Raw genomic sequence first — 13,862 nt, 5'->3', positions numbered from 1 at the left:
GTGGCTGCATGCCCTCAACATTGGCTTGCCAAATTTGCTTCTTGCTAAAATGAAATTTTTTTTCTGATTTTAGCAAGTGCCCATTTAACCGAACGAGAAGCACTAATGTCTGAGCTTAAAGTCTTGAGTTACCTCGGTAATCATATGAATATTGTGAATCTTCTTGGAGCATGCACCGTTGGAGGTAGGGCCATGACCAAATTAACTTTCATTATCTTTCAAATTATCTAAAGAGGGGAGATTTTAATATGATTTCGACAGTGCTTGGTTATATCTTATTGCAAGATTTTTACCCGGGTTGTTACCTCTTGTAGATGTTTCACACCCCTGCCCCAAAAGCCATTCTTAAGAATGTATATTTGAGTTTTATCATCATGGGGACATACCCTTGTTACTGTCATGGGCGTTGCATCAGTATCAACCTCTTGAGGATCTTGAGAACCTCTCATCTCCTCCAGAAAACTTTTCTTTTATCTTTCAAGCTATTTTACTGGAGCATATCTAGTCACTAAAGGGTTACTATCCATAATTAAAGATAGACTTTGAAGCCTGCAAGTTCTCCAGTACACACCAAATGAGACAAACACTTCACCTGGGCAAAAAAAAAAAGTAAATTTCCAGTTGGAAGCAATTCTGAGGTAGAGCCTTCCATCAAGGATTTCTGTGATGTTTCCAGAAAACCTTTTGGTCTAAAGGAACAGAGATGTGTAAAATGAGCCATTCCTCAAGATGTATTGAGGTTCACGGTCAAGTTGACAGCTTAACTTACTTCTTAAAACAGCCCCATAAATGTTGCTTCCACATCATGACCTGTTGGTAAAAATTCCTGCCCAAGTTAATCGGGTGCCTGTTGACTTCAGAGCTGCAGCGTGAGGTTTAATTACAGCCCTGGAAACACTGGTGGCCGGTAGTGCTCAGAAGGCAGGTGGTGTCCTGGCGTGCCAGGTGCTCACCCTCTCCAGGGTCATCTCAGCTGGCCATCCCGTGCCATTGGTTTTCCTCTGAGGCTGCACTTTCTGCCCTTCATCATTTCCATAATAACATGAGGAGAGGGCGTGAAGCCCTGTTGCAGACCGAAGTGGATGGAAGGATTCGTGCAGGAAATTATGATGATCGTAGGATATTGTTGAAAGTTGGTAACTTGGATGTAAGTCAGGCCAGGCCCCGAGCACTGACCTCACTTAGGAAGGGGTAAAAGGAGGCTTACTTGTTGAGTTGTCCTCCTCAGAATGCTGGTTTTTGCTAAGCCTGCTAAGTATTTGCCTTATCAATGAACCTGAATGAAAACGGTCATGATGGCCCCTGAGTCTATTTAAAGGGGGCAGGATCGTCTAGAGAGCTCACCTCTCTTTAACCTTCTCTTACATATCTGCAGGGCCCACCTTGGTCATTATTGAATATTGTTGCTATGGTGATCTTTTGAATTTTTTGCGAAGGAAACGTGATTCATTTATTTGCTCAAAGCAGGAAGATCACGGAGAAGTGGCACTTTATAAGAACCTTCTGCATTCAAAGGAGTCTTCCTGGTAAGACTGATTTACATAAATAGCTGTCAACAGGCAGTTCAGGGGGTCGAAAGGGTTTGCAATCAAGGCTGATTCTTTAAACAAATGAACAGAGGTACTTTGAGGCGCCAAATCAGAATTATTAAATCATTTAGGTGTCGTCAACAATTTAGGAAGTTTGAATAGCGTTTGTAAAGATTTAAATAGTGTTGAACTTAGATTTTTATTGATTTTTTTTTAATGCATCTTTAGTTTTTTTTTTTTCAAAGTGTTCTGTTCACTTGAATAATTCTTTCACTTATCAGGGCTCTATTCTCGTGTGTCCTTTCATTTATTCTGTTGGGCTTGGTACTGTATGGATCTCTGCAGTGAGACACTGTTTGTAGGGAAAATGCTAAAGTCTGTCAAGTTGTCTCGGTAAATTTCTCGAAAACCTTTAACGGAGTGGCAAAAGAGCTCTGAACATATCTCTGCACGTAGGTTTCTCACCATCTACCGCTGAATTATTTCCGTATACCTTGCCCTTCTTTTTTAAAAAAAAAAAAAAAAAAAAAACTCAGTCATGCTATAAAAAGGCACGATTCTAGCACGTGTTTAAAAATTCTGTACCTTATTTTCATCTCTTTTCCTCTTTAATATCCTTCTGAATTTGAATGACGTACAAAGAGCTTCAGATTCCTTTAAGAACAATTAGTGTGGCTTAACAACCAGAATAGGATTCCTCTCTGCCTGGCCTTGCCTGTTCTTTCCAAAGGTTGAGAAAGATTTCCTAGATGCACCCAGCCCAACAGAAATCCTATTCATCATGCCCAATCCCTTATACTTTATATTTCTGAAGTTGTGTGGTGGATTTTTTCCTCTCCTTTCTATTCGTTCTGTCCCCTACGTTTTGAGATGGCAAGACTGTGTTTCTTAAACTTAGCTCCAGGCCCTCAAGAAGGCCTCAGCAACTATTATTGATGGGTGGTTACTTCTTAAAGACCTTTTCTGTACCCCTTGACTAAAGGGTTTCTTCACCCCAGGTGAAGCCTTTTCATTTTCCTTTTTTTTTTTAGTCCTATAGACTTGGGTAGTGTCAAGTGGTAGTAAAAACACATTACAAACCACCTTTTGTTAGTTTCTCCAGAGCATATGCTCCTTATGTGAATAAATGAGCCACTTTGCCTTATTTCTAAAACCTTGGCCCCATACATGTTTTTCAACTTGCTGAAATAATGGCTCAAATTGTTCCATCCGATGTCGTGTTCTTTGTGCTTTGGGATCCCATATGGGACTGGAACCACCAGCACACTCTGAAGGAGATTGTTGTCATAGTGTTTCTATGCTAATCAGAAGCAGGAAGTACTAGAAATCTTGAAGACTTTCCAGCCAAATGTTGCAGATTCAAGAGGTCCAGATGGTTCAGAAAATCATCCAAATTATTGGTGTTTATCTGAACTAAACTTGGTTTTTTTAAACCTTCTTCCATCAGTCGCTCTATGTTAGCGATCCCTGCCTTCCTCCCCATCACACATCTCAGAGCTCTTGCTCTTCTCGTCTTTCTTGTGTCTTTCATCTTGTCTCTTGGGGCTAATTTAGAGACTTTGAGGGAACAGGGGATACTGTTTATGGTTCTCTGTTTCCCATTACACCTCTGGTGTCAAGAGATGGGACATTTCTAACCTGAGTCCCATCTATGAACACAAAAGAGACCGTCTCATTCCTGGGCATCGGGCCCTGATGTTGAATATTAAAAACTCCTGTATAATGAACAAGCTTTTCTTCATTCAAACCTAGTAATACTTTCTCTGAATAAAATCAGCCTCTTACGTAAAAAGGCAGTGGGGAGATAGAGCTTGCCCCATGGGAACTCCCCCATTTTCCCATTTTATTCAGTCATAATTTGATGGATGGATATTTCATCTCTCACAGCAGCGACAGTACTAATGAATACATGGACATGAAACCCGGCGTTTCTTACGTTGTGCCAACCAAGGCAGACAAAAGGAGATCTGCAAGAATAGGTGGGTACCTATCAAATAATAAAAACAGCTTCATTTACAAAGGCTTACTCATACTGCTGGGAAATACATTACCATGCCCCATAGTGACTGGTTCTCCTTTCTTTCTTTTTTTTTTTTTTTATTTAAATTTTTATTTTATTTTATTTATTTATGATAGTCATAGAGAGAGAGAGAGGCAGAGACACAGGAGGAGGGAGAAGCAGACCCCACGCCGGGAGCCTGACGCGGGACTCGATCCCGGGACTCCAGAATCGCGCCCTGGGCCAAAGGCAGGCGCCAAACCGCTGAGCCACCCAGGGATTCCCCTGGTTCTCCTTTCTAGGAGGGCCCGATGGCAAAGCCACTGGTCAGTGGCAGGTCAGGGTTCCAAGTGAGCATTGGGGTGAGAGAGTGTTCGTTATCGTATAGGAGCATCTCACTGCACGAATGAAGATATATGTGTATCAACTATGTATTTTACACATCAAAAAGAAAATAATAGGAGATTTGTGTATTTATCCACCATCCTTCTCCCCTGAAGCCCCAGCCTGTGAATATTAACTTGGTGCTTGGGCACTTAACTTTCCTCAACGCTAGGTGGGTGACTTGCCTGCGCGGTCACATCAGTTCCTTATTACCAACCTTTGGTATTGTTGTTGTGCTGTCTTCTGTTTTCCAAGTTTTGAGGCTTAATTGCTAAGAAAGTCCTTCTTCTCCTAACAGGCTCATACATAGAAAGAGATGTGACTCCCGCCATCATGGAAGATGATGAGTTGGCTCCAGATCTAGAGGACTTGCTGAGCTTTTCTTACCAGGTGGCCAAGGGCATGGCATTCCTGGCCTCGAAGAATGTGAGTGGAAGTGGTTCTCGAGGAGTATTGCCACCACCCCCCCGCGCCGTGCCAACCCCCAAAACCCCCTAACCCCAGCGGCGCATTTTAGAGTTCATAGTTAGAATGCACAGTGTCGTTTTGAAGTGTGGTAACCTAAAACAGGGGAAATTTCATTTCTTCATGTTCCAACCGCTATCTTTTTGGAATTCCTATTCTCATTTATAAGCTTTAAAGTGTAAGCCTGTCTAAATGAACTTTCTATGAATTTTTTTTTTAATGCAGCAGATTCATTTAAAAATCCTGGCTCTTAGAATACAGGAGCTGCTCTTAGAAAATAGAGAATGGTTTCATCAGCAAAGGGAGGAGGTACCTCATGCAATTGCAGTGCTTGGTGAAGCACGTGCTTGGGTCTTGTTGAAGAGGGGCCTCAGATATCGTGTGGCTTCATGAAGTGTGGGGGAATAAGGAATCGGAGAGAATAATAAGCATTTGGGACAAAGGTAGAAATGGGAAGAGAACGAAGGAACCAAAGCAAGGAACATGGTCTCTGGAAGGGTGAGAGGAATTCAGTAGCAAATGAGACTAGCAGACCAGGAGGAGGGAACAGATCCTACCCTTAAGTGTCATTGGTGACATTTCCAAACAATTACGAAACTAAAAGAGGGATATAGGATGGCTGAAATAAAGAGCCTCTTCCCTGTGTCCTCGGGAGACATCAAATTGGAGTTGCAAAGACATTTTAAAAACTCTATAAAAGGACAAAGAGAAGCATGAAAAATGAGGTTTTGGTTTAAAAAATATGATACGACTATTTATAATGTATTTTCCTATGAATGAAAGCGAGTCATAAGAAGAAAAAAAATTTATTCGAGTTGGTTTGGAAAGTGATTATCGTAATTAAGGTCCTAAACGATGTGAAACACAAATTTTGAACATCATTCAGAGCATAATTTAGATCTTTATTTTTGGTGCACCGAAGAGTTTCAAGGCAAAGCCAAGGTACTGGATTTGTGTGACATAGCAGCATTCTCGTGTTGAACAGAGTTTTCATTCTTGAAGAGTTTAAAATAAATGTAAATGGTTTTCTTTTTCTCTCCCACTCTCCTAATAGTGTATTCACAGAGACTTGGCTGCTAGAAATATCCTCCTTACTCATGGTCGAATCACAAAGATTTGTGATTTTGGTCTAGCCAGAGACATCAAGAATGATTCTAATTATGTGGTCAAAGGAAACGTGAGTACCCACTCTGCTTGACAGTCCAGTGAAGGATTTTAGTTTCAAGTTTTTCTAAGAATTGCTTTTTATGAGTTTCCTAATGCAAATCCTACCTTTGAGATACCATGTATTTTAGCAGTCAAATTAAGTGTACTTCAGCAAAATTTGCATGGTAGGCTGAACATTACTACAACTAACATTCCGATAATAGAATTCCTAATTCTAATTGTGTAATTATGGGGCATGTGAAGGAAACAGAAATAGCCTTAATTTTCATTATAGCCTGAGAATAGCAATGAACTCTATTTTGTTCAAGTGAAACAAATGTGGGCCTGAAGGTCACAGCAGGGGAATTTTAACTTGGAGATTGACATGCTATGCGCAAAAGATTAAAATCTAAGATAATGTTCAGAATTAGGTATGTAGAATGTTGGATCTTCTAATCAATAGAGAGCATATTAAATAGGTTCGTAAGTAATAATTGGGTTAGAGAACATAGTGATTTTATTTCAAAGTGCTTTATGTCCCTGCCAATTCTCCATGTAGCATCAGAACAAGCCCCTGGCATTGGAGTGCAGTGTCTTCACATTTTCAGCGTTGGAGAAACTAAAACTCAGTCTATTTTATATATTTTAGTAATAAGCATCAGCTAAGTCTGAGATGACACAGGTCGGTAAAGGCTGAAACCAGAGCCCACGATCTCCAGAGCAACGTCCCATTAGTATGGGAAGCCATATAGTCCTGTATCTATGTATTCTTCTACATCTATTTGCCCAGGCCCATTTCCCCAGTCCAGATTTATTTCTGGAGGTAACTATTTATGTGCCTTATGATAATGTAATATTTTCTCCTCCATCACCATGGCATCTCTGTACTTGACTTGGTTTTGTAGAAATGCTGCTGGCTTTACTTCCTGATCAAATCATGTATTTCTTTCCTTGTTTGATTAATTAATTAATTTATTTATTTATTTATTTGAGAGAGAGCACCAGCAAGGGGGAGGGGCTGAGGGAGAAATAGCCCGAGCAGGGAGCCTGATGCAGGGGTTCGACCCCAGGACCCCGGGATCATGACCTGAGCTGAAGGCAGATGCTTCATCCACTGAGCCACCCAGGTGCCCCTCAATGCATGCATTTCGAATAAACCTCTTCTAAAACTAGGTTCCATCATTATGAGGGTTAATGGAAGCAAGTTCTCTCCATTCTGGTCCATGCAGTATTGGAAGAAAGAATGAAGGGCACGAGGAAGAAGGCAGCAGGTTCAGGACCCAGTCTACCCCAGTTTGAATCTGGTTCCATCGTTAAGTGGCTGTGTGTTATTATTTGGCAAGAATTACCCAGTGCCTCTCAACTTTGCTTGTTTTCCTCCTCTTGGGAATAATAACTGTCACCTGACTCATCACGTTGTGAGGATTAAATGAGTTAATCTATGTGAAGTGCTTAAAACAGTGCCAGCCACGTTGCAGCTAATACATGGCACTTGTTCTTCCGAACTGTTCTTTATAGATGGCTGATTTGGAATATAAATAATCATGACAGTGGTTGTTAGGCTGCAGCTTCTTACTAGCTTGTTACTGGTTAGTGACCATAGTTGGAATGAAAAAGGATGGGTTAGGTCCCACCTGGCTTCAAGATCGGGGGCTCCAGCTCAGGGCCATTGAACTAACCAATTACAAATCTCTCCTCACCAAGCTCACACAGCTTGTTACCACCCCAAATTCACTATATCCAGTCACTGAGATGTCCCTGTGTCGGTTTCTCAGAAAGGTCTTTCACAGGCCCCTGAACCCAAGACACCGGTAGTAGGTCTCAGGTTAAGAGCCCCCATGGGACTACTAGCATAAAATCTGGGAAGGGGATACTAGAAGGCTTTTTTCCTATCTTTTAAAAATATTTTATTTATTTATTCATGAGAGACACAGAGAGAGGCGAGACACAGGCAGAGGGAGAAGCAGGCTCCTTATGGGGAGCCCGATGCGGGACTTGATCGTGACCCTGGGGTCACGACCTGAGCTGAAGGCAGATGCTCAACCACTGAGCCACCAAGGCACCCACTTGCTCTCTTTCTTACTTTATTTTTTCCTGCTGGCTAAAATAACTTTAACGCTATAAAAAAGATGGTCTTCCCAGTTTTCAACCCTAAATGGATTAAGAGAAGGATTGATGTAGCTTTTTATGGTAGATTAAGATCCAAGAACCCACAGTGTCTATAAGAGGAATAGTCACAGCAAGTTTGGCTCAATTTTAGCAGAAAGGGTTTGGGATGTGAGGTTCAGCTGTTGAATTTAAAACCCGAACTGCCGCTCGCCACCTTGGAATAGTCATGGTCACCATAAGCCCCTACTGTTCATTGTGTGTCTGCTTATGCGAGGCAATTGCTTAGAGATTAGTGAGTCAGCAGTACTGTGCTAAGCACCTTTGGCCACCCACACGATCTCATTTAACCCGCAAAATGACTCATGAAATTTGAAACGTTATTTCTTCTTGACACAAGAACATATTGAGGCTTACTTACAGATACTTAAGTGACGTTTGCAATGTATTTGTAAAGGATAGTTTGGGTTTCATGTGAGAGAAAACCCAAAAGAAGAGTCAAAGAAGTGTCGTAGCCATAGGCCAGGGCAGGTGTAGAGCTTCTGTGAAGCACTAGGGACCAAGTCCATCTACTCTTCTATTTTCTTACCATCGCTGGTGTGGCCCTCCTTGGGCCACGATGGCCACCAGATAGCCAGCCACCAGAGTCAGAGGTAGGATGGAGGAGGGACAAGAAGGAAAAGAGCAAAGGGCACACGCCAGCCATGTCTTAAGAAGGCTTCCCTGCACCTGCCATATCATACTTCCCACTTAGTGGTCTCTTATCACGTCTTATTAGAAGTCTCTTATCTTCCAACAGATGACCTGACCCTGAGTCACATGGCTCTGCTAAGCCGCAAAGGAGCTGGGAATGTATAGTTTTTATTGTAGGAGGACCATGTTTCTCTTATTAAGGAAAAAAGGGAAAACATATTCAGTGGCAACTAACAAATCTGTGTTAATCAAGGCCAGTGGTGGAGCCAAGAATAGAACCCGTGTGTCTGTCTCTGACATCTGTGCCCTTAACCACCATGCTGTATGGACTCAGGGTGCCCCCCCCCCCGCCTTTTTTACAGATTTTGTAAGAGAGAAATTGAGAGGGAGAGACAGCATGAGCAGAGTGGGGGTTGCAGAGGGAGAAACTGACTCCCCACTGAGCCGGGAAGTGCCATGTGGGACTTGATCCTAGGACCCCGAGATCATGACCTGAGCCGAAGGCAGACACTTAACAAACTGAGCCACCCAGGTGTCCTTCAATGTCCCCATCTTGAAGATGAGGGTAGTACCATGTGAGCCACCTATTTCAGAAGTGGGGAGGAGTCCTCTGAGGTCATAGGGTAAAAGGCCTTTGTGAGATGGCCGTCACCTTCTCACCCTCACCCCCTCAGCTGGAGCGATGTCTGTAGGAATACTTTCTATTCTTTTTTTTTGAGCTTCTTAATTAACATTGCCGGATCTGTTGTGCTTCCATTACAGGCTCGGCTACCTGTGAAGTGGATGGCCCCTGAGAGCATTTTCAACTGTGTGTACACATTTGAAAGTGATGTCTGGTCCTATGGGATTTTTCTGTGGGAGCTCTTCTCTTTAGGTAAAACGCCTGGGCAAAGGCACCTTGGTTGGGCGAGAGCTCTTCTTTAAGGGGTTAGCAGGGTCCTGCTTGCTTATTATTAATGCTGATTTGCAAACCGTTTGTGCCTCAGGAAGCAGCCCCTACCCTGGGATGCCAGTCGATTCAAAGTTCTACAAGATGATCAAGGAAGGGTTCCGGATGCTCAGCCCTGAGCATGCACCTGCTGAAATGTAAGGGCCGAGATATTTCCTTCAGATCATGCTTCCCCTTTTATTTTCCTTTTCAAAGACCGAAACCTGAGTGTTGAGGGTTTTCACTAGGGTTTCATGGTTTGAAACAGCAGTGTCTCCTGGTTCCTTCCTATGACGTGTCGTGATCAAATGTCATTTTTGTAGCTTCTTTTCATAATCTCTTGTCACCAAATATGCAGAAAGTTTCAGCAGCCTTTCACATGCACGGTGTTTTAGTTCATGCATGATACGTCCAGTTTGCATGGCCCTGGAATTATTTTTGAGACTGTCGCATGACACCGTGCACCATGAGAAGCCAGGCTAAGGGCGTTGAGGAGTGACAGGAAATGGTCCTCGCTCTGCAGGTATGACATCATGAAGACGTGCTGGGATGCTGATCCCCTGAAAAGGCCGACGTTCAAGCAGATCGTGCAGCTAATTGAGAAGCAGATTTCAGATAGCACCAATCATGTGAGTTCATTCCCGCCAGCCATAGAACCTCCCTGCTTTCTCCTGGGGTTCTCAGGCTCGGGGGGTTCTGTTATCCACCCCTTCTCTCCTTGGCTTAAGCAGTGTACTGGGCTTCGGGGAGTCTAGGAAGGCAATGAAACAGGTTCTTCCGGGCCAACCCCTGTCCTGAGCCTGCCATACAGATTTGCCATGGTTCCTCCCCACCCCAAATGCTGATCATGGGGTCGGCGTGGTCTCTGCCTCACGTGTCCGGGCCATTCAGCCTTGGGACGGTTGGGGTAACATGAACTAGAATAAAAGCACAGAAAAGACAGCTTGTTACGGCAGTGAAATAAGCCTTCTGCTCAAACAAGCATAGCCAGAAATGGCAGCTAGCTGTCATGCCCACAAGCCATATAGCATGAAGAGCTTTTTGAGTTTGGGAGATCCCTGCCAGTGATTTGGGGGGGCAGGGGTGGAATTCAAAAACTCAAATCCATTATTTCTCCTCCCCCTCTTACGGAAGAATTAGTGATCCTTACTTTAACTCAGATTTTTTTAAAGCTGCTTTTTGGATGGATTGGCCTGGAGCTATCCTTTCTAAAAGCATACCACTGGTATTTTGGGGTTAAAGCTTGCTCTTTTTGGGTGTCAGAGCATGTTTCAAATTAAACAGCATTCCCCACCTATATGTTTAATTCTCAGCAGAGGGCCCCTGGGAAGGCCACCCATTCCCCAGTAAATGACATCAGCCATTGGGTTATAGTTGGCTACAGAGGTTTAGAAACCCATTTAATAGGTTAGATAGTACTTGTTTCCATATGTGTCCCAGCAAAAAAGTAAATTTTTTTTTTTGGCCATCACTTCTTATGCATCAGACCTTGGGGGAAACGAAGAATAAGACAAAGCTTATATTTTCTTTCATCAATATGGGGTTTTGGCTGTGAAAGTCTTGTAAATCTCTTCTCCTTAAGAAGCTTTGTGAGTTATTTGTGATCTGAGAATGCAGATGTGCCCCCCCCCTGGTTGCTGTGTCCGTTGTGGGGACTGGCATATTAACTGTGGACTTGTTTTCCTCAGATTTATTCCAACCTCGCGAACTGCAGCCCCAACCCAGAGCGCCCCGTGGTGGACCATTCCGTGCGGATCAATTCCGTGGGCAGCAGCGCGTCTTCCACCCAGCCTCTGCTGGTACACGAAGATGTGTGAAGCAGGAGGAGTGCCGGGGGTCTCCCCAACAAGAGCGATCCCTGTTCTTTTGGTTCCTATACTGGTTATTCTGTCCTCCTTCGGCTTGCATCCTATTCCAGGGTAGCGGACACCCCTCTGTCCCTCCCTCTTTACAAGCACACTCTAACTAGTGGCCAGTGACTTTTGTCATCAGCCACCATCCTGTTGTAAGAGTTCAGACTGCATATTGTATTCCCAATAGCAAGGCAGCCCCCATTAATGAAAAAAAAATAATACAGACTTGGAGCAAGGGAGGATGGAATGGGCTAGACACCCCGAGTCCTTTCCAAGGCTTCTCCAGTTTCTGTTTGAAAAGCACAGTTGATAGTTTATTTGAATAAATGGCAGTGGTCGCCTTTGGGCCTCCTAACCATCCATAATGATATGATGATGCAGCAAGATTAGAAGCTGAAACCTGATCTCTTGATGTGGAAAATGGAATGTTATTAGAACAAAGGGCAGAAGCTTATGAATGTCTGGGCTTAAGAAATCTAGTATTTCATGCTGGGAATGAGACATAGGCCATGGAAAAATGCTCCCTGAGCATGAATAAAGACTCGCTGCTGTGCATGAGCCTTTGTACTACTGACCTGGTTTGTAAATAGAGTTTGCTATTAGGACGCTGAGAATTGGAGAGAAGGCCTCCCCAGCCAGCATCTGTATATACTCATCTATAAATTGTACATGTTCCTATATTTGAAGGGGGGCGGAGACCCACAAGATGTAGTTTCTGGATACGACCCTGGCTCAAGTCTGCTGTGTTGTAGAAATAGATGAAGAGCCAGACAGGATTGAAGGAAACCGTGCTTTTTCTTTTCTTTTTTCTTTTTTTCTTTTTTAAGGAAAAAAAAAAAAATACATAATTGCCAAGCACAATCTTCACAAAAATCTCCTTTTGTAGTCTATGAACTTGCTCTGCAGATTCTCCAGAACAAGCCTACCAGCTTCAGAAAGAATGGCATTGCGCTCAATGGATTTGATGCCGTTTGAAAAAGTGACTTGATTTACTACTGCATGACTCCCGCGGGAGTGACGATACAGTGCTCTTTTAGTTCGGATTCTTCGGTAGCCAGAAATTAAATTTAGATCCAGCCTCCAACTGCAGGCATGTCCTGGACACCGGGCCAGTACCTATATAAGTGTGTGTGTGCGCGTGTATGCGTATGTGTGTGCTTGTAGAAAAATATTTGGGGGGGTGTTCTTTGCCTTGAGCCCAAGAGTAGCTTGGCTTTTATCATCAGTACTGCTCATTTCTCTGAACCTAGCTGTCTAGAGGAGCTTCCCAAAAGCTTACATAGCGTCCATATAGGAAGCAGAGTGCTTAAATATTTTTTTGCAGTCCACCTACACTTCAAGCACTCTGTTGTTTAGACTCAATATACTGTACCCATTCCTTAGACCTAAGGCTACTTTCCCGCTAAAGCATATTTAAATTTTACCCTTTATGCTGTAGCCTGGATATTATTCTTAGAGTTCACTTTAAAAAAAAAAAAAAACTCACTGCCCAACTGTCAGAGGTCCACGTGTTTGCGGTAAGGTTCGTGTGTTGTCCTGCGAGATTCAGGTATGCTGCCTTCATGGTTCCCCCTCCTGGGTCCCTTAGACTACATTTTAGAGAATTGTGGTCATTTATCTGGAAGTAACCATTTGCACTGGAGTTCTATACTCTTGCACCTTTCCAAAGGTAACAGGTTTTGGGGTTTTGTCGTCACGTAAGAGATTGTCGCTGTTTGCTCTCCTTTGTCAGAAACTTTCCTTTGTGTTTCTATTGACTTTGATTATGGTAAGAAAAGTGGTTGTTAATTGTAGATGTCTAGGTACTTCAGGGGCACTTCACTGAGAGTTTTGTCTTGGATATTCTTGAAAGTTTATATTTTTATAATTTTTTTTTACATCGGATATTTCTTTGCAGTGGCTTAATGTTTGAAATTATTTTATGGCTTTTTTTGTAAATATTGAAATGTAGCAATAATGTCTTTTGAATATTCCTAAGCCCATGAGTCCTTGAAAATATTTTTTATATATACAGTAACTTTATGTGTAAATAAGTAAGCGGTGCAAGTTTAAAGGATGTTGGTATTCCATGTGTTTTTTTTTTTTTTTTCTTCCTGGTATGTTGTCCAATTGTTGACAGTTCTGAAGAATTCTAATAAAAATGTACATATATAAATCAAGTGGAATTGTTTGGTTATTTCTTCAAGCTTAGTGAAACCCAACCTCAGAGTGTTAAAGTGCATTCACTCTGACATTAGAAAGTTTGTTCCTGGCGGGCCTAGGATCTGAGCAAGGCCGTCGCATCACTAGGATTTATATACTTGAAGATTCAACAGATATATTAAGAATTTAGTATGTGCTGTATTTTCTCCTTTTATTTTTGCAACCCAGTGTCCCCGTGTAAATTGAAAAATAAATATAGGAAACATTTTGAGAATACTACGCATTGCTATGATTATAATTAGGTTGATTTGTGTGAAATGACCGTTTTTGTGGGCAAAATGATAGCTAAATAGCAATTTCATGTGGTTCAGTCTGATATAACTGGCATGTTTCCTCCTGAAAGAGATTGCCTAAAAATGAACGTGAACTGTAAAGTAATCCACAGGGTTGACATGAGGACTCCCAAGACACTGGTGTGTGTTCTTGTTGGCTTGGATTTTGAAAAGAGTTTTGGTCCATCATGAGATGTTCATGCTCTACCCTTCAACCATTATTCTCACTTGCTTCTGGAACAGTTAAGCTCTGTCTCTTGCTTGGAGGAAGGTGATTTGTGCCAA

At 42.5% G+C, this 13,862-nt stretch overlaps 1 protein-coding gene across 1 annotated transcript in view; it reads left to right on the top strand.

Moving 5' to 3' along the window:
* LOC112933391 (KIT proto-oncogene, receptor tyrosine kinase) overlaps positions 1–13,262 on the top strand; it is a 49,530-nt gene extending 36,268 nt beyond the window's left edge. Inside the window, exons 13-21 of the mRNA XM_072745199.1 lie at positions 74–184; positions 1,376–1,526; positions 3,417–3,508; positions 4,211–4,338; positions 5,432–5,554; positions 9,085–9,196; positions 9,309–9,408; positions 9,774–9,879; positions 10,939–13,262. Of these exons, the coding sequence (XP_072601300.1) occupies positions 74–184; positions 1,376–1,526; positions 3,417–3,508; positions 4,211–4,338; positions 5,432–5,554; positions 9,085–9,196; positions 9,309–9,408; positions 9,774–9,879; positions 10,939–11,067 (1,052 nt within the window). The 3' untranslated portion in view covers positions 11,068–13,262. The remainder of the gene's footprint in view (positions 1–73; positions 185–1,375; positions 1,527–3,416; positions 3,509–4,210; positions 4,339–5,431; positions 5,555–9,084; positions 9,197–9,308; positions 9,409–9,773; positions 9,880–10,938) is intronic.
* The last annotated feature ends 600 nt before the right edge of the window (positions 13,263–13,862 follow it).

Source organism: Vulpes vulpes, unplaced genomic scaffold (assembly GCF_048418805.1).
Source record: "Vulpes vulpes isolate BD-2025 unplaced genomic scaffold, VulVul3 Bu000000631, whole genome shotgun sequence".
NCBI lineage: Eukaryota > Metazoa > Chordata > Mammalia > Carnivora > Canidae > Vulpes > Vulpes vulpes.
This window is presented reverse-complemented; position numbering and strand designations above follow the sequence as displayed.